Source organism: Orcinus orca, chromosome 10, assembly GCF_937001465.1.
Source record: "Orcinus orca chromosome 10, mOrcOrc1.1, whole genome shotgun sequence".
Taxonomy (NCBI): Eukaryota; Metazoa; Chordata; class Mammalia; order Artiodactyla; family Delphinidae; genus Orcinus; species Orcinus orca.
In genome coordinates, this window is record NC_064568.1 from 11,552,717 (window position 1) to 11,579,612 (window position 26,896).

General features: G+C 43.1%; 1 protein-coding gene across 11 annotated transcripts in view; it reads right to left on the minus strand.

Moving 5' to 3' along the window:
* Positions 1–26,896, minus strand: part of ITPR1 (inositol 1,4,5-trisphosphate receptor type 1) — a 320,128-nt gene that overhangs the window by 135,599 nt on the left and 157,633 nt on the right. For 6 of the 11 annotated variants that reach the window (XM_033437203.2, XM_033437207.2, XM_033437205.2 and 3 more), the window contains 16 exons: positions 25,968–26,162; positions 23,628–23,879; positions 22,962–23,103; positions 22,079–22,232; positions 20,628–20,815; positions 16,763–16,901; positions 16,198–16,252; positions 15,117–15,282; positions 14,834–15,004; positions 14,259–14,324; positions 13,172–13,309; positions 9,626–9,751; positions 7,286–7,486; positions 5,425–5,676; positions 2,506–2,631; positions 389–517 (listed from right to left, as the gene is read on the minus strand). In XM_033437203.2, the coding sequence (XP_033293094.1) occupies positions 389–517; positions 2,506–2,631; positions 5,425–5,676; positions 7,286–7,486; positions 9,626–9,751; positions 13,172–13,309; positions 14,259–14,324; positions 14,834–15,004; positions 15,117–15,282; positions 16,198–16,252; positions 16,763–16,901; positions 20,628–20,815; positions 22,079–22,232; positions 22,962–23,103; positions 23,628–23,879; positions 25,968–26,162 (2,500 nt within the window). Of the gene's footprint in view, positions 1–388; positions 518–2,505; positions 2,632–5,424; positions 5,677–7,285; positions 7,487–9,625; positions 9,752–13,171; positions 13,310–14,258; positions 14,325–14,833; positions 15,005–15,116; positions 15,283–16,193; positions 16,253–16,762; positions 16,902–20,627; positions 20,816–22,078; positions 22,233–22,961; positions 23,104–23,627; positions 23,880–25,967; positions 26,163–26,896 lie in introns of all 11 variants that reach the window. The other 5 variants (XM_049693591.1, XM_049693588.1, XM_049693585.1 and 2 more) reach the window with 1 other exon arrangement.

A 26,896-nucleotide genomic window follows, 5' to 3' on the forward strand; every position in this document is an offset into this window, starting at 1 on the left:
GAACTCTAGGCACACACTTCAAGTTAAAATGGAGATTTCCAGACATATTTTTAAAAAGTGTTAATAACACGCTAGCATTTATTTGAAAGCTGCTTCTCTTTCTAAGATTGGAGGTAAGGAATCAACAAGATTAAAGGGGGGGGGAAGAAGGCATTTTAAGGAGAAAATCAACAACCAACAGAACCATCTGGTACAGAAAATCATTCTCAGGTACTTGATTATCCAAGGGATCCTGTAAGAACCACTCTTCAGAAAGAGAAAAGCATCTGTAGCAATGCTTTGCAGAGCGGCTCATCTATAGCCGCTCAGTCCTGAATCCGCACCAGCTCCAGCTGCCAAATATCTATTGTGAATACCCTGCATCTATCAATACATTTGTATTTCCTACCTGCAAAGTCGTACTCTGGTCTGAGAAGGGAGAGCTGAAGAACGTGGTAACGATGCTCATGACAATCTCGGTGACATACCTCTCCAAAACTGAGTCCGCATGCTTCCTGTCACTTGTGTTGTTACAGGCCTGGAGGACAAATGGACACTTTAGACATTATACCAAAACCTGCACACCAGTTGTAAAATTAAGAAATCTGTGACTACTCCTGCTAATTACCCTTAACAAAGAAAAAGGAAAAGCCTGCAAGTCAGTACTTCTCCCCTTAAGAGACAGCAATGATAAAAAAATAAATCATGGAAGAAGAGAAACAGATCAACTTGGATATCATGGTGTGGCATCACAGAACATGAAAATTGGTGCGGGACCTACAAGGCCATCGCTTCCCAATTCCTACCAACTTGTGGCAAATCTAAAACCCAAAAGGTGGTAAGAGGCATCATAACTACAATTGTCTGCATTGTCCCTAAAAGTAAACTGTTTAAGCCATTCATCTTCTCTAGGCCAGAGTTTCCTAAAGCATATAATTAAGATCCTGAATCAAATATTACCACTGAGGACCACTGTGCATGATATTCTCCAAACCTAGAACACTCTTCCATTCAATCAAAATTCTGCTGATATGCAGTACTGTTGAAAATAGTGGCCTGTGACTCAGGATAATTGTATAAGTTTTCAGGTGAAGAGAGACTTCAGATTTCACCTGGACTCTACATAATTTCGCTGTGTAGAATAAGATCAGAGATTTATCAATAGAAGAACAGGTTTTAAAAATTCATTTTATTAAATCAAGTCTTATTACCAAATTCATTAGCCCTCTAATTTGAGATATAAAATTGTATATAATAAAAAATTATGAAGTAAGGGGTAAAACAATCAAATTTTATTAGCTATCATGCTCTGAGCCCAGTGATGAGCAGTTTGTGGACACATCCAGAGAATGAAGGTGGCAACAGATTTTACAGCATTTTTGAACAATTTAAGGCAGGGGTCAGCCAAGTTAAGGGCTACTGGCTGTTTTTATAAATAAAGTTTTATTGGAACCCAGCCATGCCCATCTGTTTACAGACTGCTATGGCTGCTCTCATGCTAGCAGGGCAGAGTTGTAGTTGTGACAGAGACCGCATGGCCCACAAAGCCAAACATGATTACCATCTGGACCTTCACAGAAAACTTGTCGGAGTCCTGATCTAAAGGGGCAAAGCAGGCCTGCCATTTCAAGCCTGAACCCCCAGATTTATGGGATTAAAAGACTAGGAAGAATTTGAGATAAAAATATATACATATTTAAATAATACATCAGTATATATATGTATCTGTGACACCAACACCAGGGTATTATTAAACATAGTCCTTCATTACAAGGAAAGTAAGTTCTTTCAGGCTCCTTGTCTCACACTGGGAATTGTACAGTCAGGAGAAAATACCACATTCTAGCATTCTCCAATGCACCTTTTTTTTTTCTTTTTAGCATCACAACGTTTCTGAAATTGGTATTCATCTCACAATCATTCTCTCAAGGACTGAATTACTTTCCCCCCACGCGCCCTCCCCCCGAACCCTACCACCACAAAACTCATATGAAATCCATAAAGCGCCTTGTGAGGTCGCAGTCCCATAGCTTTAGAACCAATATTAAGCTCAGCGCAAAACCAAACCAAGAGTACTGAAGCCCACCCCAAAGGCTGGGTCAGGAAAGCAATAGACGGAAAGTGACATGCTTTGCAGGATGCTCGACACCAGACTGTAGGAGATATCATAAACGCTCACACTCAGGAAGGTGTCCTTCGAGGAAAGACTTATTCTCAAAGAAACGAAAAGTTTATAAATTTGAGTTTAGTATGTCCCAGGTTATCATTCACAAATCAACCCATAAAGGACGAGATGAAAACCAGAAATAATCTACCTTACCTGAAGCTTGACGAGTAAAATCTATTCTCAGCTAGGAGTAAAAGGGTCAAGAGAAACGAGACGTGTGGAAAGACGAGAGCCAGGTGCCTCCTTGTGCCACAAATCAGCGAGGTGAAATTACGTGACTGCGTCCTTATGTCTGCACAGGGTGACCCAGACACACACGTACCCCCTTACCCTGCCTCCTTAGCTCCAGAAAGACTTACCCTGCAGATGTCCACAAGGAAATTCTCAAACAATTTCCACATGTGATTACTGGTATAAATCTCCTTCATTTCCACCTCCGTATCCACATAGCAGTGATTCAGGAAGTTAATGTACGCAATTTTAACCTGGAAGAGAGAAACAGGCTTTTCTCAAAAACCAACTTCGTACATGCAGGATTGATTAGTTCCCTCATTTTAATAGTGACAAGGATGGACCATGATGGTCATTCCATTTTTCCCTGCACGCTTTAACTTCTATGATTTTTTGATATTCAAAATTCACTATTATAAAATTCAAAAACAAAGCTTTTGGAAGAGAATATGTTCATGACCTCAAGGTAAAGAATGGAACAAGGGCTTCCCTGGTGGCGCAGTGGTTGAGAGTCCGCCTGCCGATGCAGGGGACATGGGTTCATGCCCCGGTCCGGGAAGATCCCACATGCCGTGGAGCGGCTGGGCCCGTGAGCCACGGCCACTGAGCCTGCGCGTCCAGAGGCTGTGCTCCGCAACGGGAGAGGCCACAACAGTGAGAGGCCCGCGTACCACAAGAAACAAACAAAAAAAAAGAATGGAACAAAAAACACTGATCAGAGAAGAGAAGATGGACACGTTTCACTACATTAACGTTAAGAATTTCTGGGACACCCATGGTGGGTCCAGTGGTTAACACTCCGTGCTTCCACTGCAGGGGGCATGGGTTCGATCCCTCATCAAGGAACTAAGAAAAAAAAAAAAAAGAATATCTATGAAATGGCACTGTTACAAGAGTTAAATGACACGATTTGGAAGAAGCTGTTTGCAATGCATATCCCCACAGAGAATTCCTACAGATTTGTGCATATACGATGGCCACGCCAAAGGAAAAACAGGCAAAAAATCGGATCTGCTATTTACTTAAAGGAATATCAAATCTCAAAAACAACACATGGAAAGGGATTGAATCTCATTTAGGAATCAAGCGGATAGAAATTAAAACCACTATGAGATATCACTATACACCCACCAGATTGAAAACAAATATATACTAATAAAGGGTCTGATAACAGCAAGGGTTGGCAGGGTCTGGGAGCAACAAGAACTCTGGGGGAGGGGTGGCCACTGGAGTAACTGCTGGAAACCACTTCACATTACCGAGTCAAAGGGAAGAAATGCACCTTGTATGACCCAGCACTTCTAAGTATACCCCCTGCAGAGATGTGTACACGTGTGGGCCAGGACACACGCACTGGTCCTAACAGCCAAAAAGCAAAAATAACCCAAATGAGCATCAACAGACGTACAGAAAATCATATTGTGGGACAATGACACAGAGCAATGCTCCAAAGCAAAGGAAATGAATACAGGTGCATTATTTCAGGATGGATGAATCTTAACACCACACGGCGGTACACGAAAAGTCACAAAATAGTGCATAAAGGAAGTTCAAAAGTGGGCAAAACTGAATTATACTGTTTAGGGATGTACAAAGAAAACTACATAAGAGCCACGTCACAACTATGCCTCCATGAGGGAGCCCTCTGGGGGAGGCTGGGGACTGGAAAAGGACACAGGTGGGGAATGAGGCACATTTCCTGACCTGGGTGGTGGTTACACAGCCGCTATCTTTGTAATTATTCTTATACTGCACAAGTCACGTTTATGTACTCTTCTGTACTTAGGTTGTATTTCAAACAAAAATGGGCAAAAAACAAGCTATTATACCTCACTTATGCATAATAAGAGAAATGCAAAGTACAACTATATCGAAATACCACATCCATATATCAGGGATATGAGAATCCAAATATTTGATAATATACTGTATAAACCAGACTGTGAGAAAAATGTAGTATTTTATTTCCTTCTTCTTCTTATCATCACATTATATAATAAGCTGGTTCAACATTCATGGAAGACAATTATGGTACATCTGTACAATGAAATTTTATACAACTATAAAAAAGGAATGTAGAATCTCTTTACGGACTGATATGAAAAAAGAATGTACCTGGAATGTCACCTTTTGTGTTAAAGGGGGGGGGCGGAGAATAAAGTATATATATTTATAAATGTTTTTATGCAAAACTCCGGAAGGATACACAAGAACCTAATAAATAATTTTCTGAGGGGTGTGGGGAACAGGTAAAGATTTTTCATAGTTTACTCCTTTATGGTCTTTGCTATTTGAATTTTTCTAAATGTATTAACTTTTCCAAACATTAATCTAAAACCAGTGCATATATTTAATATATACTACATATGCTATATATATATAAATGTATGTATATTTAGTTTAAAATATAAACTAAGAGTATATATTTCAAAACATACAAAAATAAAATATATACTGTATGATCCATTTTTTGTTACTAGCTAATGTATATGAATAGGGAAACAGCTGGAAGAATTTACTTCAAAAACCTAAGAGGTATTTATTATGGGCAGTGAAATGGTAGATTACTTTCATTTTCTTATTGGTTACCTGTAGTTCCTGAATATTTTATAGTCGACATTCATTATTTTTGCAATACCAGTTTTTGTTTTAAAGAATACACTTAACAGAGTTAAGTTTTACATTGGTATGAACTGTATCTCAATGCACCGTTCTTCTCATTTCTGAGAAGTTCATTCAGGTCAATGCTCTTTGCTCAACACGTGGAATCATTCATTACACAGAGCTGAAGCCCTCCAGCAGTTTCCCATTCTTCTTCAAGGAGACAGACGGAAAAATTTACTCCCCCATCATTCCTCTCACCCAAAACCAATGCTCAAGAAGATGCTGTTTCAGCCAATGCAAATCTCACGACAAAATGAGCTGCAGGTGTCAAAACTGTGAGGTCCCACCTAGGTCAGCGGAAGACTCCCATCCAGCCACAGCCCCACACGCCACGAGGAGAGACATGAGCAGGGCCCACCCATCCTGGGGATAGAGTCGCTCACCTCGGGGATGCAGTCCTCGTGGGTCACCACACGGACAATGTCATCCAGCGGGAGCAGGGAGTTGCACTTGATCTCCGTGTAGACGTTCTTGCCCTCTGTGCACACGGCCAAGAGCTCGACCAGGTGGATGTGGTACATGAGAGGGCTGTTCTCATCCATCCGGTCCCGTTCCGACCTCATCATCTGGATCAGAGTCTGGAAAGAGGCTCTGTCGTTGTAGAATACGAGGACATCCTCTCCTGAATTAACCAGCTATAATCAAAAGAACAAGACTTGCTTATAGCACAAGTTTGCAGGGATGGGGGAAGCATTAAACAAACAAATCTATTCACAAAGAAAGAGATGTTCTGTTAGCATTGACCTTCCAAAACCAGTAGCACCTGTACTACTGAACTCACCTAGATTTCATTCATTTATTACTAAACAACTACAAATCTTCAGCAGCATCATTTTCATTCACAGATATAAAAATATCACAACAGTCCTAAAAAACTATCAGGGGAAGAGAAAGTCTATATACCAGCATTCAGGTATCTGGTAAAAATGTAGATTTCAATCTTGCACTTGTATTTCCAAACTAATCATTAGGCAATGATTTTTGTTTTTAAAAATGTTTCCATCTCCTTTTCATGCCTTATAAGTACTCTTCTTACAACTCTTTCACACGCTGCCTTATTTCTTCACAATCACAAATTATCCAATCCTAATTAAGATACGCCTTCCTTTCAACACTCAAAGAGTCAAGGCATTCCTATTCGTAACTTGTCTCCCGGGGACTGGGGCTTTTCATAACTCTACTTAAGAATTAATCAATTTCACCACTGCATGAAATACAAAAGATCCAAAAAGGGCCAGCACAGAAGTCAAAATAAATATGGTCAATATTATTTACTTAATAATAACTAACCTTTATGAACTCTGATTATGTGCCAGATACCATGATTACCTACAACAGCGACTAGAGTAGCACAGCAGACTTCCAATAAACGGTAGCTATTATTGTCATCATTATCTGATTTAACCTGCCTATCAGCTCCTCAAGTGAATACCGCCATGCTTTCATTTACAGAAACCCACACTGAGTGTTTGAGAAGTCAAATAACACATCCCGAATCACACAGCCAGGGACATGGTACAGCCAACATTCGCATCCCAGGTCGAGCCAACACTTTTAATGACACTACACCACCTTTCACTGAAATCATATATGTAGATAAGATTATAAACCCAAGTGTTAAGTGGACTTACTTGAGATTCCTTTTTTTTTTTTTTTTTTAAAGGTGGAAGGATGGATGAAACCAAGCATATGCAGACGCCAAAGTTGCGGGAGTGACAGAGGACCTTCCTGGCCAGACAGCATACATGGGACACAGACGTCCCACAGAGAACCAAGGGTGACTTTGCCCCAATTCCACTGACCAGCTTCTCCTTGAGAATCATCAAGCAACAATTTTTCCAGCTAATTAATTTGGTGAATAATTTTTTTTAAAAAAAGTCATATAATCTACAAGAAGGGATGCTCTGGCTCAAAAGGTTCTACCCACATTTAACCTCCACCCACTCTATTTTGGTTCAGTATTCCTGGGGGTGTTTTTCCCTCTCAGAAGAATCCAAGCCAATGATCCTTAAAATAAACAGAATTATTGCTACAAAATCCTAGATCAGACTCTCGCCTGTATCTATAGCTTAAGCTCACAAACACATGATTACACACACTTATACACACACACACACACACAATTACTTTCTGTCCCTTCCTATGGCTCCTGGACAGGGTGCCAGTTCATACTGATAAAAATAAATAATTTTTAAGCTCCTACAGAACACCAGAGGAAGATATATAGAAATCCACAGTTGTCACCTCAGCCATGACCATGTCCTGGCACTTTTTGATGAATTTCCCTTCGGCCTTGACGATCGTCTGCAAGAACTTGATGTACTGGACGTTTCGACCGTGAGTCTCAATGCAGTGAACAAAGTGCTGGACGACTCTCTCGTTGATCTCACTACACAGCTGGAAATTGTTCATGAAGATGTGCTGCATCGTGACCGCCTCCAGGATCTGGCACAAGAGTGAGGGCGGGGGCAAGGCACATGGTCAAAGGAAGGCCAGAGCAGAGGACCAAGTGAGAAAAAGAAGAGTCCACGACAAACACAGAGAGGGGGGCATTTAACCCCGTGAAAGCATCTTTCTCCGTGCTCGCTTCTGTACCGTCTTCCTTTTTACTCAACTTTTTCAATAAACACATAGGGCACTAAACTAATCATTAGTTTTCTGCTGAATAAATTCCAGAGGGACCATCAGCACCCAGATCAAGAAATAAAACAGGCTGCCTTTATGGCCCACCCCCCACTTTTACCACTATTTTGACTTGCACAACCATAGATTTGTTTTGCCTGTTCTTGAACCTCTTCTACCTGGCTTCTTTTGTTCAACGTTACTTTTGCATGTTGTCATCCATATTGTTGCACGTATTACTAGTTTGTTTCTTGTCACCACTATGTACATTCCATTGCATGACTATACCACAATGTATTGATCTGTTCTATTGTTGATGGGCATCTGTGGGAGTACCTAATTTTAAGAGTAAGTAGTTACACAATTCTTACGACAAATATGATGAACAGTATTCATATAGTGAACGAATAATGAACAGTGAACAGTGCCGCTCTGAACGTTCTTCTCAATGTCTTCTGATAAACACAATGTATGCGTCTCTGTTGGCTTTATACCCAAGAGTCGAACTGTTGGGTTGCAGAGTTTAAATATGTTTCGCTTCGGAAGATACTTCCAAACAGCTTTGAAAGATGTTACCAATTTACATTCTACATTACAGCTACTCTGTGTCCTTGTCAACACTTAGTAATGTCAGTCTTTTCATTTTAGTCACATTTTGTTGCATGCATCTTGCTTGATTTACATTTCTCTGATGACTAACCATGTTGAGGGCCTTGTCATATTTACTGGCCATCTGGATAACCTCTACTGTGGAGTGTCCCACTCTTAAATTTTTTGTCCATTTAAAAAAGCGGGCTGTGAATTTCCTTACGGACTCTCCTGAGTTTGATACCTATTCTGGGTATGAACTCGTTGCTGGACTCGTACGCTGTGTCTTCTCCCACTCTTTGGCTTGTCTTTGCTAACTTAATGGTGTCATTTGATGAATAGACGTTCTTAATTTTAAAGAAGTCCAATTTATTGATATTTTCCTTAATGACTAGTGCTCTTGGCATACTGTGTGAAAAAACTTCCCTTTCCACAAGGTCATGAAGGTATTTTCATGTTCTCTTCTAGAAGCTTAATTTTCTACTTTTTCCCCAGACTTACTGAGTTATTGGGTTTTATGACTAGCATGAGGCAGGGGGCTTTAACCTTTTCATTTTTTGCCTTTTCTTTTTCTTAACATGACAAAGAGGGAACATTACCCTACAACGCAGTAGTCCTCTTCCTGGAAAGCTCCAGCAGTACAGATGAGTGAGTGTTTCTGTGTGTTTCTGCGTGTGTACGTGAGGGTGTGTTCATGTACAAAGATGTTCTTTACAGTACTGTTCACAAGCCAAAATCAGACACTGCCTAATTGTCCATTAATACAGGAATGGTCTAAAAAAAGTTACAGCCATTCTACAGAATGCCATTTAGCCATGAAAATGAATGAGCAAAGTTTATATATTTTTCACTTGCAAAGACAGCCAAGATGTGTTAAGTGAAAAAAAGCAAAACGCAAACAATGGGTGGAGTGCACCGCCATCTTCCTTTACAAAAAGCATATTACACATTTAATATATTTTTAAAAACATATTTAACTAAAATGTAACATGATTATGTTTTACATGGATAGATGATGTTTTGTATAAACACAGAAAACCTGATGCATGACCTTAGGAGGTTGTGCCTGCACTGTGAGAATTAGCACTTTGCTATGGCTGGAGTTTGATGTAATGAGGACTGTTATTAAGAAAAAACATCAATTCATCTTACGTTTGCATCTACCACCTCTTCCCCCCTCCTTCTACCTTTTCTCCCAAAAGGATGCGGAGTATTTACATCCTCCTGAGTGTTGATCAAAATGTTCCCCGTTGGAATGAATGTTGCCTCATAACAAGTCCCAGCGGCCACAACAGCAAAAGAACAAGGTGTTCTTGCTTCCTGCTTCCCCACCCGCCTCCCCACACAGATTTCCAGACAGGCCTCCAGTCTTACCCCTGGGTTGAGAAACAGGTTTATATGTTTGTGGAGCAAAGCCTGATTCTGCTGGTTGCCAGCACAGAAATTCTGCAGAAACTCGTGAGCCAGCCTCATTATCTCCTGCATCTTGGTGTCTTCGGCCTGTGTGGAGCGAGAGAGACAAAAACCAGGTTGAAAACAGGGCTATGCCTTTGACTAGAGAAGGTCAACAGGAGAAAGCACTGATCTCTAGGCCAGGAGGCCAGCTTCGATGACACCTCCATCCCCTCCGACTAATGTGGGGCTCTGGGGGTGTTTGCTGGGGGCGGGCTGTGTGAAAACATTGGGGGACTGCACTGCTGACCCTGCAAAGAAGCCAACAAGTTGTTTATACTTCATGGAGAAAAGTGAATTCTCTCTCACTAGCTTTGGGCAGAAATGAAATGATTTTATTGGGGAAAAGGGCAATAGAGAGTGAAAGCTAAGAGGAAGTGTCTGGAATTCCACTGTCTAGCAACGGCTGACATCTCTGAGCCCCCTACTTCTGAAACTACGGACGGACAGCAGATGGGAGCCAACTTCCTCAATGGCCATAAACCCACACCTCCTCAGCTCTCGGGCACACATTTTTAAGTTGCCTTAACCTGTGGACACACTAACTTTTGGCAGTAGCTAACATGGCACAGTGGAAATCTCTTTAGATTCTAAGTTAGGGCACAGGTATCTGTCTTAACTCCTTTCCCTGTCACTTCCGGCACATTATTTAACCTAAGACTTAGTTTTCCTACCTATAAAATCAGGATAATATGTGTCTCAGGCATTTCACATGGTTGATTACGATTTTCTCATTTCATATATCAAAAACACACACTCAATAAGCAACAAGGATATATTGTACAGCACGGGGAAGTACAGCCATTATCGTATAATAACTTTTAATGGAGCAAAATCTATAAAGATAATAAATCCCTTTGCGGTACCCCTGAAACTAATATAATATTGTAAATCAACTATGCTTCAATTAAAAAAAATAGACTCAGTATTTGTAAAGAGTTGGATGCCTATGACAAGACAATTATGTAAAACCTCTTGCCACTCTGCCCAGCTCTAAACAAGCCACCATTTACAATAGTAAAAAGGCCCCAAATGGAAATCATCCCTCAGATCCATAGAGCCCGCGTCATCTTCCTAAGTCATCGCACATACTTCGCCACATTTCAAGGGCCGGAAAGTGTAGCAGTTGGGAATGCAGGCCTTGAAACCAGGCTGCCTGGCCCTTATGCCAGGTCTACAACTTCCAAGCTGTGTGACCTTGGGCAGGTGACTTAACCTTTCAGTTTCCTCATCTGTAAAATAGAGCTAATAACACACACACACTTCCTACTGTGGTTACGACGATTAAATGAGAAAATTCATGTCAAGGGCTTAGACAGTAATGACTCAGTAAACGTTAGCTATTGGTACTGGTCTAGAATGAGTGTCAGCAAATTTTTTTCTTAGCGGTCCAGATACGTACTTTAAGGCTTTATGGGTCAAAAAGCGAAACGGAAGACATTACGCACGAACTTATATAACCCCTGAAAATTTAACTATTCAAAAACGTAGCAACCAGTCTTATCTCATAGGCTGTATAAAAACAGGTGGTGGGCTGGAAGTGATCCATGTCTGCAGTTTGCCCACCCTGGTCTAGACAACAGCCCTGTGAGAAAACAGAAGACGTCTGCCGAGAACGCTGACGAAAGGAATCCGAGCTGTCAGTGAGACAATCGAACAAAGCAGGAGATTTAAAAGGACACTGTTAGCAAGTCTCAGAACAACAGAACGGGTATTACATTTGTCTCCCATTTACAGAGAGAGGGGCAAAGCTTCTAGCTCTAAGAAACAAGAGGGTTTTGGACAGACAGACACTGCAGCAACCTTGAACCACTCTGCATTCTTCCTCTTCTTCAGCTAAGAAAGGAATCTGCTGGTGCACAAGCTGACTGAAAAGCTTCTGGCCTTCAAAGCAGACTTCTACAGAGCAAACAAGCAAACTCATAAAGACATAACAAGAGGTCAGCTGTTGGTAGGAATCCCTCCACTGTTCTCGCACACTAGGATGACTGTACCCATCCAAAAACCAGACAAATTACACACACACACACACACACACAATCTTCTGCCTTTGAGCCACCAATTCCAACTGCATCTGGTTCCTATAGATCGATTCAACACTGCTCTGTAAACGAACGTCTCTTGTTAGGGAAACGTTATTATGAGGCAAAGCCGAGGCCAGCAAACTCCCTCCTCACATTCTTTACACAGAGGGAGGGAAATCCACCTGCTCTTTCTAGTCCAAATGTCAGCCACATTCGGATGACACCCACACCTGTCTACATTAATTCCACCGTAGTTAAGTACCTGACCTACTGGAGGGATCGAACTTGCGCTTTACTGGTGGCTGGTGAAAGGCCTGACGCATCTGATTCACACAGGCACCGTGACTGAGGAGGAAGCCTTGGCAGGGAACTTCCTGAAGTGCAGGGCAGTAGGTAAAGGTGTGTTACCTACAAAGGTGAGGTACAGGTAAGGTGGAAGGCACAGAGGTCCAAGGCCCGGGCTCCACAGGTGAGTGGGGCTGACTCTGTGAGGTGCAGCTGGGCCTTCCAGGCAAGTTACTAAACCTCTCTGGCCTCAGTTTTCTCATTTAAAATGGGGTTTCTAATAGTACCACCTATCTCATCTGGGTGTCCTGAGGGTTAAATGAGCAAATGACGTAAAGGTCTCAGCACAGTGCCTGGCACCCTGCAAGCACTAGGCAGGGAACCTTCTTCAGGCGACTCTTCACTAGCGAGTCTCTGGGAGCCACTGGCAACTCAAGAGACCGGCGTCTATGCCTTTGGACTCTTAACTTCCCCAAGCCTCAGTCTCCTCATCTATCACGTGGCAACACCAAGATCACCATACTGGGTTTTAGAAGCTTGAATGAATGCTTCTGAAAGTGCCCTGTCAGGCCACACGGATGCAAATGTTATCCTCCTTCCCTCAATCCCATCACTAGTAATGCCAAACGCTAACATGAAAAATGGGAGACGCAGGGTAACGGCTAGCAACAGACCAGAAGACTTAGAGCCAAGCAGTATCTGATAGATCCAGCTCAACCAGCTGCCAGCATAAGAGTGAGGACCTTGAGTGGGCGAGTCCCACGTCCCCACATGCATTTAGTAACTTGTAGCGCTTGCATGCCTGAGTAACACTGCAGATGAAACTGTACAGCACAAGCCCATGTGCACAGACAGCTCTGTCATCAGGACTTTGTGTTCAGACCAAGCTGCCCCCATCCAGCATGGTACGGGAGTAAGGAGAGAATACACAGACTGCTCCTTCTTTATAGAATCTTCCAAGTGGAGGGAGGTTATGGGTGGTTTTGCTTCCTTGTTAGGATGCTCTGTTTGTTTCGATATAAATTACCGAAGACGGCTTTATAGTGACAATCGTCACATCAGCTTCATTTCTTCACCGACCGCTCCCAAGTGCGAAGGGTTTGGGGAAACCCAGGAACCCGCCCCCCATGGGGCGGCAGCCGTGGATGTGGACGCCCACCTTCTCGTAGGGGATCTGCAGCAGCTCCAGCACCACGGCATGGGCGCCCATGTTCCGGAGCAGGCGTTGCTGTTGCTTCCTGCTCTTCCTCACAGAGGCGCCCTCTTGGACGCAGAGTTTGCTGAGTCGAATCAAAATCTGGTACAAAGAAAGAATCAAAGTTTCTCCTCTGACCCCCATCTCAGTTCCGAGGACTTAGCCTACAGCCTACTGACTACAGTTCATGATACCTCACTGTATACTTGGAATTTGCTAAGGGAGTAGGTCTTAAGCATTCTTACCTCCCCCCACTGGCTCCCCCCAAAAACCTAACTATGTGACTGATGGATGTTTAATTAACTTGACTGGGGTAATCATTTCACAGTGCATATGTGTATCAAATCATCACTTTGTCAAGTATATTATAATTTTGTCAATTATACCTCAAAGTTGGAAAAAAATTTTGTTAAGAAAAAAGAAATCAATCTCAGAAAACTAGGAAGTGTAGTTGGAAAAAAGATTGCAGGGGGCGGTGTGGACAGGAAGGCAAAAGGATCACAATATATTAAATAGAACATAAAACGAGGGAAACGCCTCTAACTTGTAGTATCCCTATTGATTGTATTAAACCAAATCCACATATGGCTAAGAACAAGTCTTCCAGAATAACCAATGGATTACGGCTCCATCAGCAAGTGGGATGGTTTCAGATCTCCTAAAATGATATGACTCAGCATCACTGCCAAGGACTTGGGAAGAATTTGCTCTAGGGTAAATAACACCAAGCGCCACCCTCCCAACTTTGAACTAGCCTGTGCAAAGATTCCTAAAGAGACATGGTCCTCATTGGTGGGCACTACGTGCCAGCCGCTGAGGCAAGTCCTTGACAATTTCACCACTTAACTCTTCCTTCAACTGTAAACCTTCAGAAGTATAGGTGCTGGAGGCACCTCTACAAGGTGAGGAGACTGAAGACACACAAATAATAAGTGGCAGAGCTGGATGTGAACCAAGACCTGACACTAAAACCCATGCACTTCACCTCAGAGGTTTACTTTCTCCCTGTTCCACTTTCCATGAAGGGAAAAGCTCACAAGGGAGCACTTACCTCTTTGACCACCCTGTAGTTGTAGCTACTGGTGCTCTCATGCTTCTGGGACTTGTTGTTCCCCTCCTAGGAACCAAGATGAACATGAGTGCGGTTTGTACAACTCTTAGGTTCCTGTCTGTTTGTTAGCATTAGCATCACAATTTAGGAAAGAACAGGAGTTTTGCAGCGTTTTCTAGCCATCATGCGGGGTTTGTGCCTGTCATTCACTTGCTCACAACTCAGCTCCCCTCTGATGGGAGAGGATGCACATTATTGCACTGATGGGGGAGAAGATGATGGTCCAGGCATGGCTGGAGAACAGGTTCTTTCCCAAGTGCGTCTGCAAGGGACACCTGGAGCTAGTTCACTCAAAGTCTGTTCTACATGGGCCACGGTGGCACGAGAGATGACGCTGAACTTGTATTTGTAGCTCACTTCCTGGAAGAATGGCTGTCACCCTGTTAACAAGCAGACCTCTTGAGAATCAAGCCCATCCTATAATCTGCATTTTTATCTAAAACCAGAGGAGGACGTTTACTTGTTCTGAGGACCCCATCCATCTCCTCCTGCAGCGTAACTTGTGTGTCACCCACCTCCGTTTTCTTATGTTCATTTTCACCAGATGCACCGTCCATGGCCTCGTCGGGGCCCTGCCCTTTGTACACCCAAAGCTCTGACTTCTCCACGATGGATCGCAGTTGGTCCAAGTCTTGTTTGATCTGTTTGTAGTTGTCGACATCTTGGCTGGTAACAAGCAGTTGAACCTGAACGAATGCAATTCAATAGTGACTCACAACAGACTCTCAGACACAATGCCAACAACACACACACACACACACACACACACACACACACACACACAGCAACCCGACCTACCTGTTTGAAGGCCTGCAGGACCTCCTGCCTCTGACTGAAGTGCCGAAAGAGGAGCTGCAGGGCCCCTGACACCAGGGGTGGGTAGTCGTGCATCGTCAAATGCAGCAGGACCCGGAGGAAGGTTCTGCCGCCGTGGTCGTCCAGGTCCAGTGGCGTGTTCTCCTCACTGAGGGGAAAGGCCAAATGAGCCAAGACGCCCTCTCCCGTGTCCTTGGGCCCAGACACACCTCACCTAGTGAGATTCCTAACTCTGTATCCCCCCTCAGCCGACCTGGCTTTTCATTGCCTCATTTAACAACACACAACCTTATTTGCTCTTCAAATATATTCTGAGGTGAGGGGGCAGTTAAGCTGTCCCAACTGGGGACTTCCCTGGTGGTGCAGTGGTTAAGAATCCGCCTGCCAATGCAGGGGACATGGGTTCGATCCTTGGACCGGGAAGATCCCACATGCCGCGGAGCAACTAAGCCCGTGCACTGCAACTATTGAGCAATAGGTGACTCAACCAAGTGTGCATATTCTAAGAGTTATGCATAGAGGGTGTTTATACCAAGTTTGCCGGTGTTTGAGGCTTACAGGTATTTGAGTCTCGTAACAATGTTTTGAGTCAACACTGAGCAATCTCATCTTTTAGAAAGGGGTTCATACCTTAATCTCATGTTAGGGACAATGAAAGAACAGTATAGGTGTCTGTGTCCTTTTCATCATTGCTTGGCTTCTAAAGGGCTCGGGGGTGACTGCAGCCCATTAGCAGCAATGACCTTGCTACACTCACTCTGTTTCGGGCGCCCCCTTTCTTTCAACTCTATTTCCTCACCATTTAAAAAAGTTTTGTAATGTGTGTGCTTTGGGAAACCTCCGTCAATTCTTTCTGTTGTAAGCAGGAAACACACACACACATGAACCCAACTAAGATCACTCTGACTGAGTACTGAGAGTTATAAAGAGAGCAGTCAAACAGCCTAAACCCAGAGACTAAACGTTTCCTAGAACAGTAAAGGAGAAGCCTTTGAGAGCTAGAAAAGAGAGGCCTCCCCCATCTTAGAACCACCTACAAAACAGAAACTGAAAATATACTTTCCTTCCTCCAAAGATGCCTTCGGCTTGCTCTTCAATGTGTTCAAAATCAAGAGCACCTGAAAAGCCAGAGAACAGAACTTCAGGTGCAGGAAGGGGTGGAAACGTGCCGCTCGTGAACTCCCCCCAAAACAGGCTCGCCCCTGCCCCTCAGGCCTTGATAGGTGGGGTTATTCCTACCACTACCCTTCTCCTTATCCATCACCACTATTTCCTGGGCAGGAAAAAGCATCCACCGTGAGTAAAAGTTGGTAGTGGACAGTAAATTTTCTTGGGAGAGTTTTGTTTTTGTTTTCTGGTATTTCACCATAACACTAGAACCCTCAGCTGTCTTATGACTAAGACACTCCAAGACGGAAGGAAGTAAGATCTATCCCAGAAGCGATCTGGGCCCTTTCAATTATCCCCCTGCCCCAAAAGGGTAACTCGCAGGGTCTCATTCTAAAATGCAGTCATCTTCAAAAACGTTCACATATTACCCTATATTCTAGAACATACTCTTTGGACTTGCAGTTTTCATTAGACCCAGGCCCCATTTTATGGCGGAAACCCATTCCGGCATCACTAACCTGGTACATTACTTGGTCCCTCTTGGCTGCTGGTTCCGGAGGATGTTTCCGAAGTCTGGGAATTGCTTTCATCAAACTCCCGCTTAAATATACACAGGAGGCAGGAGATCCTATAATCCAGCCTCACATTCAAAATAAACTAAAGATTCAAGTGGAAATGGAAACAGACTGGTTACATTAGCAGACCACCTGGAACATTCTGCCAAGCCACCGCGCTCTGGCTGGGCCTGGCGTCTGCTGCATCAATTACCTTAAACGCTACGTGAGCCAGACATTTGGCTTAGATTTCAAACAGTCACTTTAACAAAAGACTTCTAGGACTATATCAAGTTTGCCCACAGCACCTTAGCTTCTAGTGTAAACTCCAGCGTCCCGGCAATTAATTTAATGCTCAGGACAATAAATCACTCACTCTCCACTCCATCCTCTATAAAACATTGCTTTAGTTCAAGTACTGAATGCCAACTCTGGGCCTTAAGAAGGGTGAAGTTGGCTGCTTTTAAAAGAACTGACAGAGAAAAATGTGTTTTCAGTACTGAAAATTAGTTTGCTTCTTATTTTCTATTACTGATTGTTTTCTTTGATGTAGATACAATCCCTTGGGCTCCCTCTTCTTTCACTCCCTGTATTCCCTCCCAGTTCACTCCAACAGAAAGTCACTTTTTCCATGTTTGTGGCTGGAGCCAAAATGAAAGATCAAGCATCTGGCACTGTTTAAGGGCCTTACCGACATGCTCCCTTCCGTGCTCTCCTTATCTCTGCCTGGCCCTCCTGGCGACCTTACCCAGTGCCAGGGCTGTCACCTCTCCTGGATTGAAACAGATCCTTGGCTTATCTTCCAAGCTCTTGGTCCACGTTTCCTACTGACTGCTGGACATCCCCTTTGGTGTTTTCCCAGAGTCTCAAACTCAGTATTGTACCAAACTAACAGTGTCCATTCTGCCTGGGTTCTCCCACCCTCAGTCAGCCTCAGGACCATCAAGTCTTCCCTCCTTGATACACACATCTCATCAGTGACTAAGCCCTGCTGGTTCTACCTCTGCCACTCTCCACGGATCTCTCTCCCGCCGTCGTTTACCCCCACTCACAGCCTCTATCTCCCTCCTCGGCCATTACAGAAACAAGTTTACCAGATCCACATCTCAAAGGTGCTTATTCTTAGGTTAGCTCCCTGCTTGAAAAAGTTCAAAGGCTCCCCACAGAGTAAAGTCCTAATACTTCAGGCACCCAGAGCTCCCTAGAGCATAGCGCAGTCCGCCTTTCCAACCTCATTTCTGATAACTTCCCTTCAGCACACTCCACGTCCCTGCCCAAGGAGGACAGCTTACGGACCCATGCGTCATGATGCCCTGGTTCAACCTGCTCCATCCACCCAAGAACGTCCCCTTGTTTCTATACATATCCCGTCCAGGCCTAGAGGCTCCAAGAAAATCTTACCTCCTCTGGTCCTTACTAATTGGGACCACATGACCTACCCGTATCTCGGGACAACACTTTTCTCACGGTTTTATTTCCATGTACACACAGCTTCATCATACCTTATCTTCCTGTTAGACTATAAACCCCCTGTAGACATAGCCTGTGTCCAAATCATCTGTGCATTCCTCACAGAGCCCAGCAAAGTGCCTTGCATATGGTAAGGGATCAGTAAGTATTTGCTGAAAGAATGAATCCATCAACCAAATGTTCTCAGATTACTACAGTGAGTAGACCTCAAGATGTAACCAAGCTTCACACCGCATCGATTCTGACAAACATGCACGATATTCACATACTTGGGACCTGTAAGCCATGGCCTAAGAAAGCCTTGAAATCCTTCTCTATCTTTGGTCAGACATAAATTTAAGGAGTTTTCTTCTTTATTTAAATCACTCTTTATTGCCTTCAGTAATTATTCTGAGGAGTCCCAGGGATGTTTTCAAACCATTAGTTAACTGTGATTTCAGAATCGAAAAAAAATCCTCAAATCTGTAAACATTTATAGTTCTCTACTCCATGTTCCGGGGTTGAGATTAGACAGTGCGGGATGAAAGAGAAAGGTGATAACAGTATTCTTGTCATGAAGGAACAGCTGGTTTCGTTAATGAATAAAAAATTACCAAGGAGCAGGAAGAGGAAACGCACACTGTTGGCAGGCTGGGAGGTTCTCACATGGAAGATCACGCACGGCCTCTCCAGTAAACTGGCTCCCACCCCCTCTTGCCTAGGCCAGGACTTTGCTCCTACAATTATCCTCTCTCCCCTTCATCAGCAAGTCTTCCCTCTCTGCATGATCACTCGCATTCAGCATACAACCTTGCTGACATCTCCCAACTTAAATAGTACCAATAATCACCCTGCAGCCACCTTCCCACTTTTCTCTGTTCATCTTTACAGCAAATCCACCGAAGAGGTTGTATGTATTGACTCCCCACTTCATCTTCTCCCATTCTCTCTTGAACCTGACCTGTTCCCAGACTTGTCAAGTATGCTACCACCTCAGGTCTTTGCCTTTATTGTTCCCTCTTGGAGTCCCAGAGACTGTTTTCCTAGATACCCACATACTAGCTCCCTCACTGCATTCAGGTCTCTGATCACGTAACCTTAATGGGGAGACCTTCTCTGACAACTCCATCAAAAACAGTACCCGTGGCCTTTACCCCCAATGGCCTCCAAACCATCTTGACTCTCTTTTATAGTTTAACATCCTTAGTGTATACATTTTTATATATCTCTGCCTCCTATCAAAATGTAAGCAGGAATGATTCTGTTCATTGAAGGCTCTTCAGTGCTTAAAAGTACTCGGCATGCTCTGACAAGTACAGGCTTCTGGTAACTGACTATACTGCTGAACTGAATGAACAAGCAATTTCAGAACTCTAATGGAAAACTGATGAACTCATAAAAGTGCTAACAAAAGATCAAGATGAAAAAAAGCTAATTACATGGGATTGAGTGAACTGATGAGAATGATTATAATTTTTGTGACTTTTTGTTTGAATTAAAAAAAAAAATCCCACAAGGACTCAGAGGCAAAAAATATACAAATCAATTTTCACTGCAAAGTAGCTGTCACAGTGGAGGATTACTGGACTGAATGTCAATATTATGACATAGTACGAGTGTGTTTCATGTTTGGTAATTGCAATCATTGTTGCTTTTGTTGTGATCGTCCACTTACAATGCTTGGTGTCAGTTTATCTCTTGTAAAAATAAAATACAGTGTGTGTGTGTGTGAAAAAAAGATTAAATGAGATAATGCATGTGAAAAAAAGTATTAGAAACAAATATGCTTTATTTTCATTGTTAACTGAAATGGTAGATGATGTTTAAATTGTATAATTATAATTAATTTGTAATGTGGTACTCAAAATTTAAACAAATATAACCCTCTCACAGTAACACTGTTAGAGGGAAAAGAAAAAAAAAAACTACTCGGTATGGAATCAGTCTCTTTAAATGTCTGTTGAATGAATGAATGAATGAATAAGGGAGGGAGGGAGGGAAGGATTATGGGAGGAGTTACAAACTTAATGGAACCTTAAATGAGTTATGAACAAAAAACAGGGAATTCAGCTATGTATAGAAGCGTAAGTGAATTAATTCTAAGTGGGTGAAGACAGAGACCAATGACTAGGGAAACGTAAGGTAACTGCAGAAAGTGTGGCATGGTTGGAGGAACAGGGCATGCTGGGGAGGGACAGGAGATGACAGCACAGGGAGCAGAGGGCCAATTCAGAAACAGCACTTGAGGCTGAACTAAGACTCTACCTCCACTCTCTTCCCAGAAAGCCTAGGGCTCCATAAAAGCAGGGACACTGGATGCAGATGGTCCCCTGGGAAGCACACTCCCACCCACCCTGCACTCGCCCCGGCCCACGGTTACCTGGAGTATTTCAATGATCTTCAACTTGGTGTCCATCACCATGATGTCCTCCTTCTCCGGCTCTGCTTGCTTCACGTTGCCCTCAGGGGCGGTGGCCGTGGGAGTCATGGGCAGGAAGCCTCCTCCCCGGAGCACCACCTGGGTCATCAGCTCTCCAACCCCATGGATGGACCGCATCACGTTACTACCTAAGAAGGGCCAGGACAAACTTTGGTCATGACATCCCTGGTGTGCGCTCTGGGCACCTGGCCAGGGGCAGAGGCTCTTCGGGACAAATCACTTAACATGTCTCTATTCCAATATACTCTAAGAGCCTGGGAACCTGAAACGGTTAACAACCATCAGAAATGCAGGGCTTCAAGGAGTAGGGGAAAGAGTATGGAGCATTTATGTATGTTAATTCACCTGCCAAATTTTATTGGTCACCTACTACATGCTTGTTGCTGTGCACAGAACTAGGGATGCAGGAGCTAACAAGACACACATCTGGTGCCGCTACCGAAAGCCACTTGATCTTGAATACATTATGCTACCTCTGAGGGTCAGTTTCTTCCACTATAAAATGAGAATAACGGAGCCCAACTGACAGAGATTAAGTGGCAAAATGTATGCAAATGACTGAGCAAGCACAGCCCCTGACAGATAGTAGGATGTAAGTAAACGTACTTTTTCTATTCTAGCTGTAGAGACCAGTTAAACAATAATCCACACATGAGTACCTAGTGTGTGTCTACTACGACCCTCAAACAGGGGGAAAAAAAACATATAAAGGCAGATTTTCCTATTTACAAATTGGAAATAGGATACCCAGACACAGTCTGGATTTCACGTACTCATATACTAATATAAACATCTGAGGACCTCATGACACATCAAGAACAATGACATGTATTTTTTTTTTTTTTTTTTTTTTTTGAGGTACACGGGCCTCTCACTGTTGTGGCCTCTCCCGTTGCGGAGCGCAGGCTCCGGACGCGCAGGCTCAGCGGCCATGGCTCACGGGCCCAGCCGCTCCGCGGCATGTGGGATCTTCCCGGACCGGGGCACGAACCTGTGTCCCCTGCATCGGCAGGCGGACTCTCAACCACTGCGCCACCAGGGAAGCCCCAATGACATGTATTTTTAAGACATAAGCATTAGGCAAGCGTTGGGCAACTTTCAAATGTTGCAGTGAAATGTACAGACTCATATATATAACTATAAAAATACAATAAAGTGTTAATAATCACTGACTCTAAGTCGTGGGTCTACAGGTGTCCACTGCACTATTCTTGCCGCCTTTATTTATATCTGAAAATGTTCATAATGAAAAGGTGAGAAGAAAAGGACAAAGAAAGGACGCGTCATCACACAGTAGGTATGAGAAGAGCAGAAGGAGAGGCCGGGCAAGCGTGTCCCGACCTATAGGCGCCATGAGACCTCCCTCCTCAGCTTCTCCATGTTATTCTCACCTTTATTCTCCTCTCCCTTTGCCATCTTGCTGATGGGGAACATTGTGGTCACGTGCACACAGTCCAATATGGCCAGGAGGATTTTGGTTAATCGCAGGAGGTCAGAGAAGTTGTAGAAACCAAAGTATATGAGATTCCTAGCTAAGTTTACAACCTATTGTATTTAAAAAAGAGAGAGAGGAGGAATTAAATAAACAGTATCCTTCACTTGCGTTTTAGGTTGACTATTTTATAAATGACTGGCTCTGACCTTCTTTACAGTAAGAGAAGGCATGTATTTTACTTGCAGTTTCTGACCAAATTTCATTTTGTTTCATAAGGAGAAAAAATAAGAAACAAAACCCTGCAAAGCTACTGATCTGCTCTGATGACTGGTTAATGAGAGACTGACCTCATCATCGGCTCTGTGCAGCTTCCCAGAGATAATACGGGGCAAGCCAAGGTATACAAATCAAGGATCCAGATAACACAGCAGTCCCTGGACATCCAATTCCTCAGAAGGCAAAGTGTCTCAAAGAGAAACACTCAGCTCAAAGGTGAGAAGGATTTATGTCCCTCAAATGATTCATCTGTGACAGATCCCGAGCACAGACTGTTTCTTTCCTGTCACTTTTAATATAATGTACAGATTATACATAATGTTCTATCCTTTTTACAGGATTCAGTTCACCAGATGTCTTTCTTCCAGGAGCATGACTGCCTTAAGGCAAGTGACTGGTATTCGTTCTACTTTACTCTGCAACAAAACTGAGCTGAATTCCTTTTTATTACAAAACCAGAGTGTCATGATAAAAAAAACATCACCACCTATTTTCTATTTACCCCATAGAACAATGCTCAACACGAAGCAGACAAAACACACGATCACTGCACCGTGAGTTACCTCAAATGTAAGTTTATTTTTCTCCTTGTCAGAGAAAGGGAACCTCTGACACACCACATCTCTTAAATACTCCTCCACAAATTCCATGGTCTGAGCAAACCTCTCCTTAATTTCATCTTTGGAAGTACCACTATTATCATAGCTAAAAGGAAAGGAGAAAGAAATCAAATGTCAAGTTCTGACCAGTGAGGCCTTCCCTGTTTGCTGAGCCCCCAAAGCTAACACCATCCACCCCAACGCTTCCCATCCTCCTGTCCCTACTTTACTTCTCCCTCCTCAGCACCCACCACACCGAGGTATACATCTTATTCCTTTATCTTGGTTACTGTCTGTCTTTCCCCACTAGTGTACACACAGTTTTCTTGTTTGTTGCCAGATAGATTCCTTGCGCCTGGCATGCGGGAGACACTTAAACATTTGTTGAATAAAAGAGATATAAAAGGACAATCATGCCACCTTTTACATTCTTGAGGAAACAAATAACATTTGCCACCCTTAATTATATCTTAAGCTTAAAGAAAAAATGACTTATCTTTCCTCTCTGATTTAACCAGACTTATTAACCTGACCATAAGTGGTTTGTCTTCCGCTACATAGAACACTATAACTAAGAAGTTTTAAAGCAACGTGAATGAGGTCTTAACAGGGTGAAGGAGCCAGGCTCACTCATCAATGGCGATCTCGGAGGGAATCTCGGACCAGAGGCGGGCGTATTTCACGGGAGTGACTTGCTCCTGTGGGTCTCGGTCCACATGCATGTGGAGCATGAGACGGCAGAAGGACGCCCGCAGGTCATAGGGCAGGTTCTCATCAGACATGCAGCGGAGAATGAGATCCACGTCCAGCTGGCCTGAGATTTCGTTGATGGCGAGGTACTGGCGGTCCAGGCACATCCTCGCAAAGAGGTTCAGCTGGTACCTGGAGAAAAGGAAAGTTACACAGGGCTCACTCTCATGGAAACACACAGCAGGAGAGTCGCGGGGGGCCCCAACTCTCATAGGAGTGACAGGTGGCCACGGGAACTTACACATCAACACTCTTCACTTGCTTGTGTATGCAACTCTGGCTTCTGTACCAAGCGGAAAAAGGAACAGTTCAAGCCACGCCAACAGTCACATGTGCCTACCCTGCTGTGTGGGAATAATTACATGGCTAGTTGATGCCATTTTGCCCTTGTTTATTTTATAAAATTGGGGGGGGGAGAAGCATTAGGCTGAAAACGGTTGCCTGTTTCTTTAGTTCTGCTTTTATGCAGCACATGAAAGACCGCATAGGAAATGGTAAAGGTTTCAGACCCTTACTGAGTCTGCTTAGAAATTTTATGATACTTTCAGGGTCTTATCCCATAGAGCTCTCCCCTTTGACTTTTACACACATGTGAAAAACACGGTAGAAGAAATAGGGGGCTCCTCAAAATGTTACAGTTTCTTCCTCACTTAATTACATATGATCTCTGTTAACTTCCAAATCTGACCACTGAAACACTCTTCCTCATTCACTGTCAGCGGAAGACATAGCAAACATTAAAAGAGTAACCATTCCCATAATGTGACATAAGAAAGCCATGAGGTTCCACAGTGGCAAATTCCAGCTTCTGACTTTAAAACCCTATTTATTACCAATAATCATGAGTTGGAAATATTCTCAACCGCACTAGATATCAGTGAAATGAGGATTAACCTATGTTCTATTTCATGCTCATAAGATTAACAAAAATTTAAAAAGCATCACAGTATTCAGAGATAGCAAAGACAAAGGGAAACAAAAAGTTCTCTTTTGGTGGGAATGTACACCAAAATAGCCAATTTAGGATTGGTTGGTCAGTTTAAAATATGCATACCCCCCAATCTCGTAATTCCCTGGTATAGAATGGAAACTCCTACACATATGCACAAATTTGAACAAGGATATTTCCCGACAAGAAAAACTAAATTGTGGCATACGCTGAGTATCAAAGAGCAATGAAAATGTGGCACAGTAATAAAATGGAATAGCATTCAGCAGTCAAAATGAAAGAAATGGACCTACCACCATTAGCATGAATCCACTTCAGAAACAATATGAAAAAATAAGGCAGATTTCAGAACGGAACTCAGACTCTGGAACCATTTATATAAAATTTTAAGAATCAACAAAATACTATGTATTATTTATGAATGTACAGAAATGTAAAATATAAACACACAAAGAGTGTGGAAGGTCACACACCATCTGCATGAATGGAGAGAAAGAATACAGGAGGTAACAAAGGGCATTGTAATTGCAAAGTTTTATTTATTTCTATTAAAAAATGCTGTAAGCACTTCCTCATCTTTCCTTCCCTCTTCTTTTATTTTAAAAGTATTTATTGAGTCAGCAGATCTCAGAGCTGGGACCGAGATGATGCTGGGATGGAGGAGGTGACTGGCAGCGATGCAGACTGAGCAACACAGTGGGGACAGTGCCAGCCAGGTTCTCGGTGTCAGAGGAACGAGTTATGAATACAAAAGGGTGAAGGCTAGAATAACGCTACAGTGTTGGAACAGAATTGGAAGTACTGATGTGAACTCAAGATTTTTATTACATTTATATAGGTCGATATAGAAATAGATATGTGTGTGTCTACGTGGACAAACAGATGTGTGTACAGACACACACATTTCCTAGCTCTGTCTGCGAAAGTTCTATGACGTTGTAACTATTGTCTCTATTTTACAGATAAAGAAACTAGGACATAAAGAGGTGAATAACTTGACCAAAGTCAAAAAGCTACTATGTAGAGAGGTGACCCCGCAGCCTGACTCTTAACTACTACAAAATATATCTGTGTCGTGTGCCGTGCTATGTAGGGATCAACTGTAACTGGGGGCTGATGCAAACACTCAGCCTTCTTTTGACAGAGCCACACCCAGACAGCAACGTCCTACCTAAGTATCAATGAAACCTTACACTCTACAAACTCCTGAAGTACACATCCGTCTTCCTGACGGACGATCTCATCAGAGGACACCCATGCCGCCCTCGCACCTGTAGTAGCTGAGGACGTCTCGGTCTTCTTTCTGCCCCTCCTTAGCATCCTGCGCCAGTTCCCTCACACTCTTACTGCGAACCTCTTTGGTGCTGTCCCTCCAAAACAGCCACACCTCTTCCTCATCCTCTCCTGCCTCCAGAGCGTTCTCTCCAGTAGAAACACCTTCAAATTCGAAACGAGAGAGTACCAACCTGGAAAATAAGAGGAGGGGGGACACTCATTATGTCTGAAATCCTTGCTCATCACGGATCAACTGTATTAATGCGTTGAACTCTAGCTGCACTTTCAGCACAAAGACACACACAGAAAGCCACTTTACTTCTCCCACCGGCAGAATCACAAAGAACCAAACATTAACGTCTTCATACACTTTAGCCCAGGGGTTCTCCGCCAGGGTGACTGTGTCTCCCAGGGGACATTTAGCAATGTCTGGAGACATTTTTGGTTGTCCCAACCAAATGGGAGGGGTACTGTTGGCACCTAGCAGGTAGAAGCAGGGAGGCTGCTACACATCCTACAATGCAGAGGACAGAACCCACAGCAAAGAACTACGTGGCCCCGAACATCAAAAGGCCAAGGATGAGAAAGTCGGAATTAGCCCAAGCCCAAAATTAAGCTATGCATGAGAAACAAAAAAAAAATCGCTAGTTTAGAGCATAACTTAGTGTTTTTTAAATAAATTTCTTTTAAACATTGTTTTTAACATTTAAATATTACTGGCACTATGCGTCTCAGGAAAACTGCTCCCCTGCTAAAAATGAATTGCTACTATTACCAAAACTTCTGTGGACCAATGAACCCTTTTTCAACAGTGATGAGTTAACAAGCTCTTCCCTACAATGACTTAATATCAATAATGAATTACCTCCTTTAAAACTTAAAACGGATGATCATAATTAGAGAATTTTAAACTCTTAAAATTAAA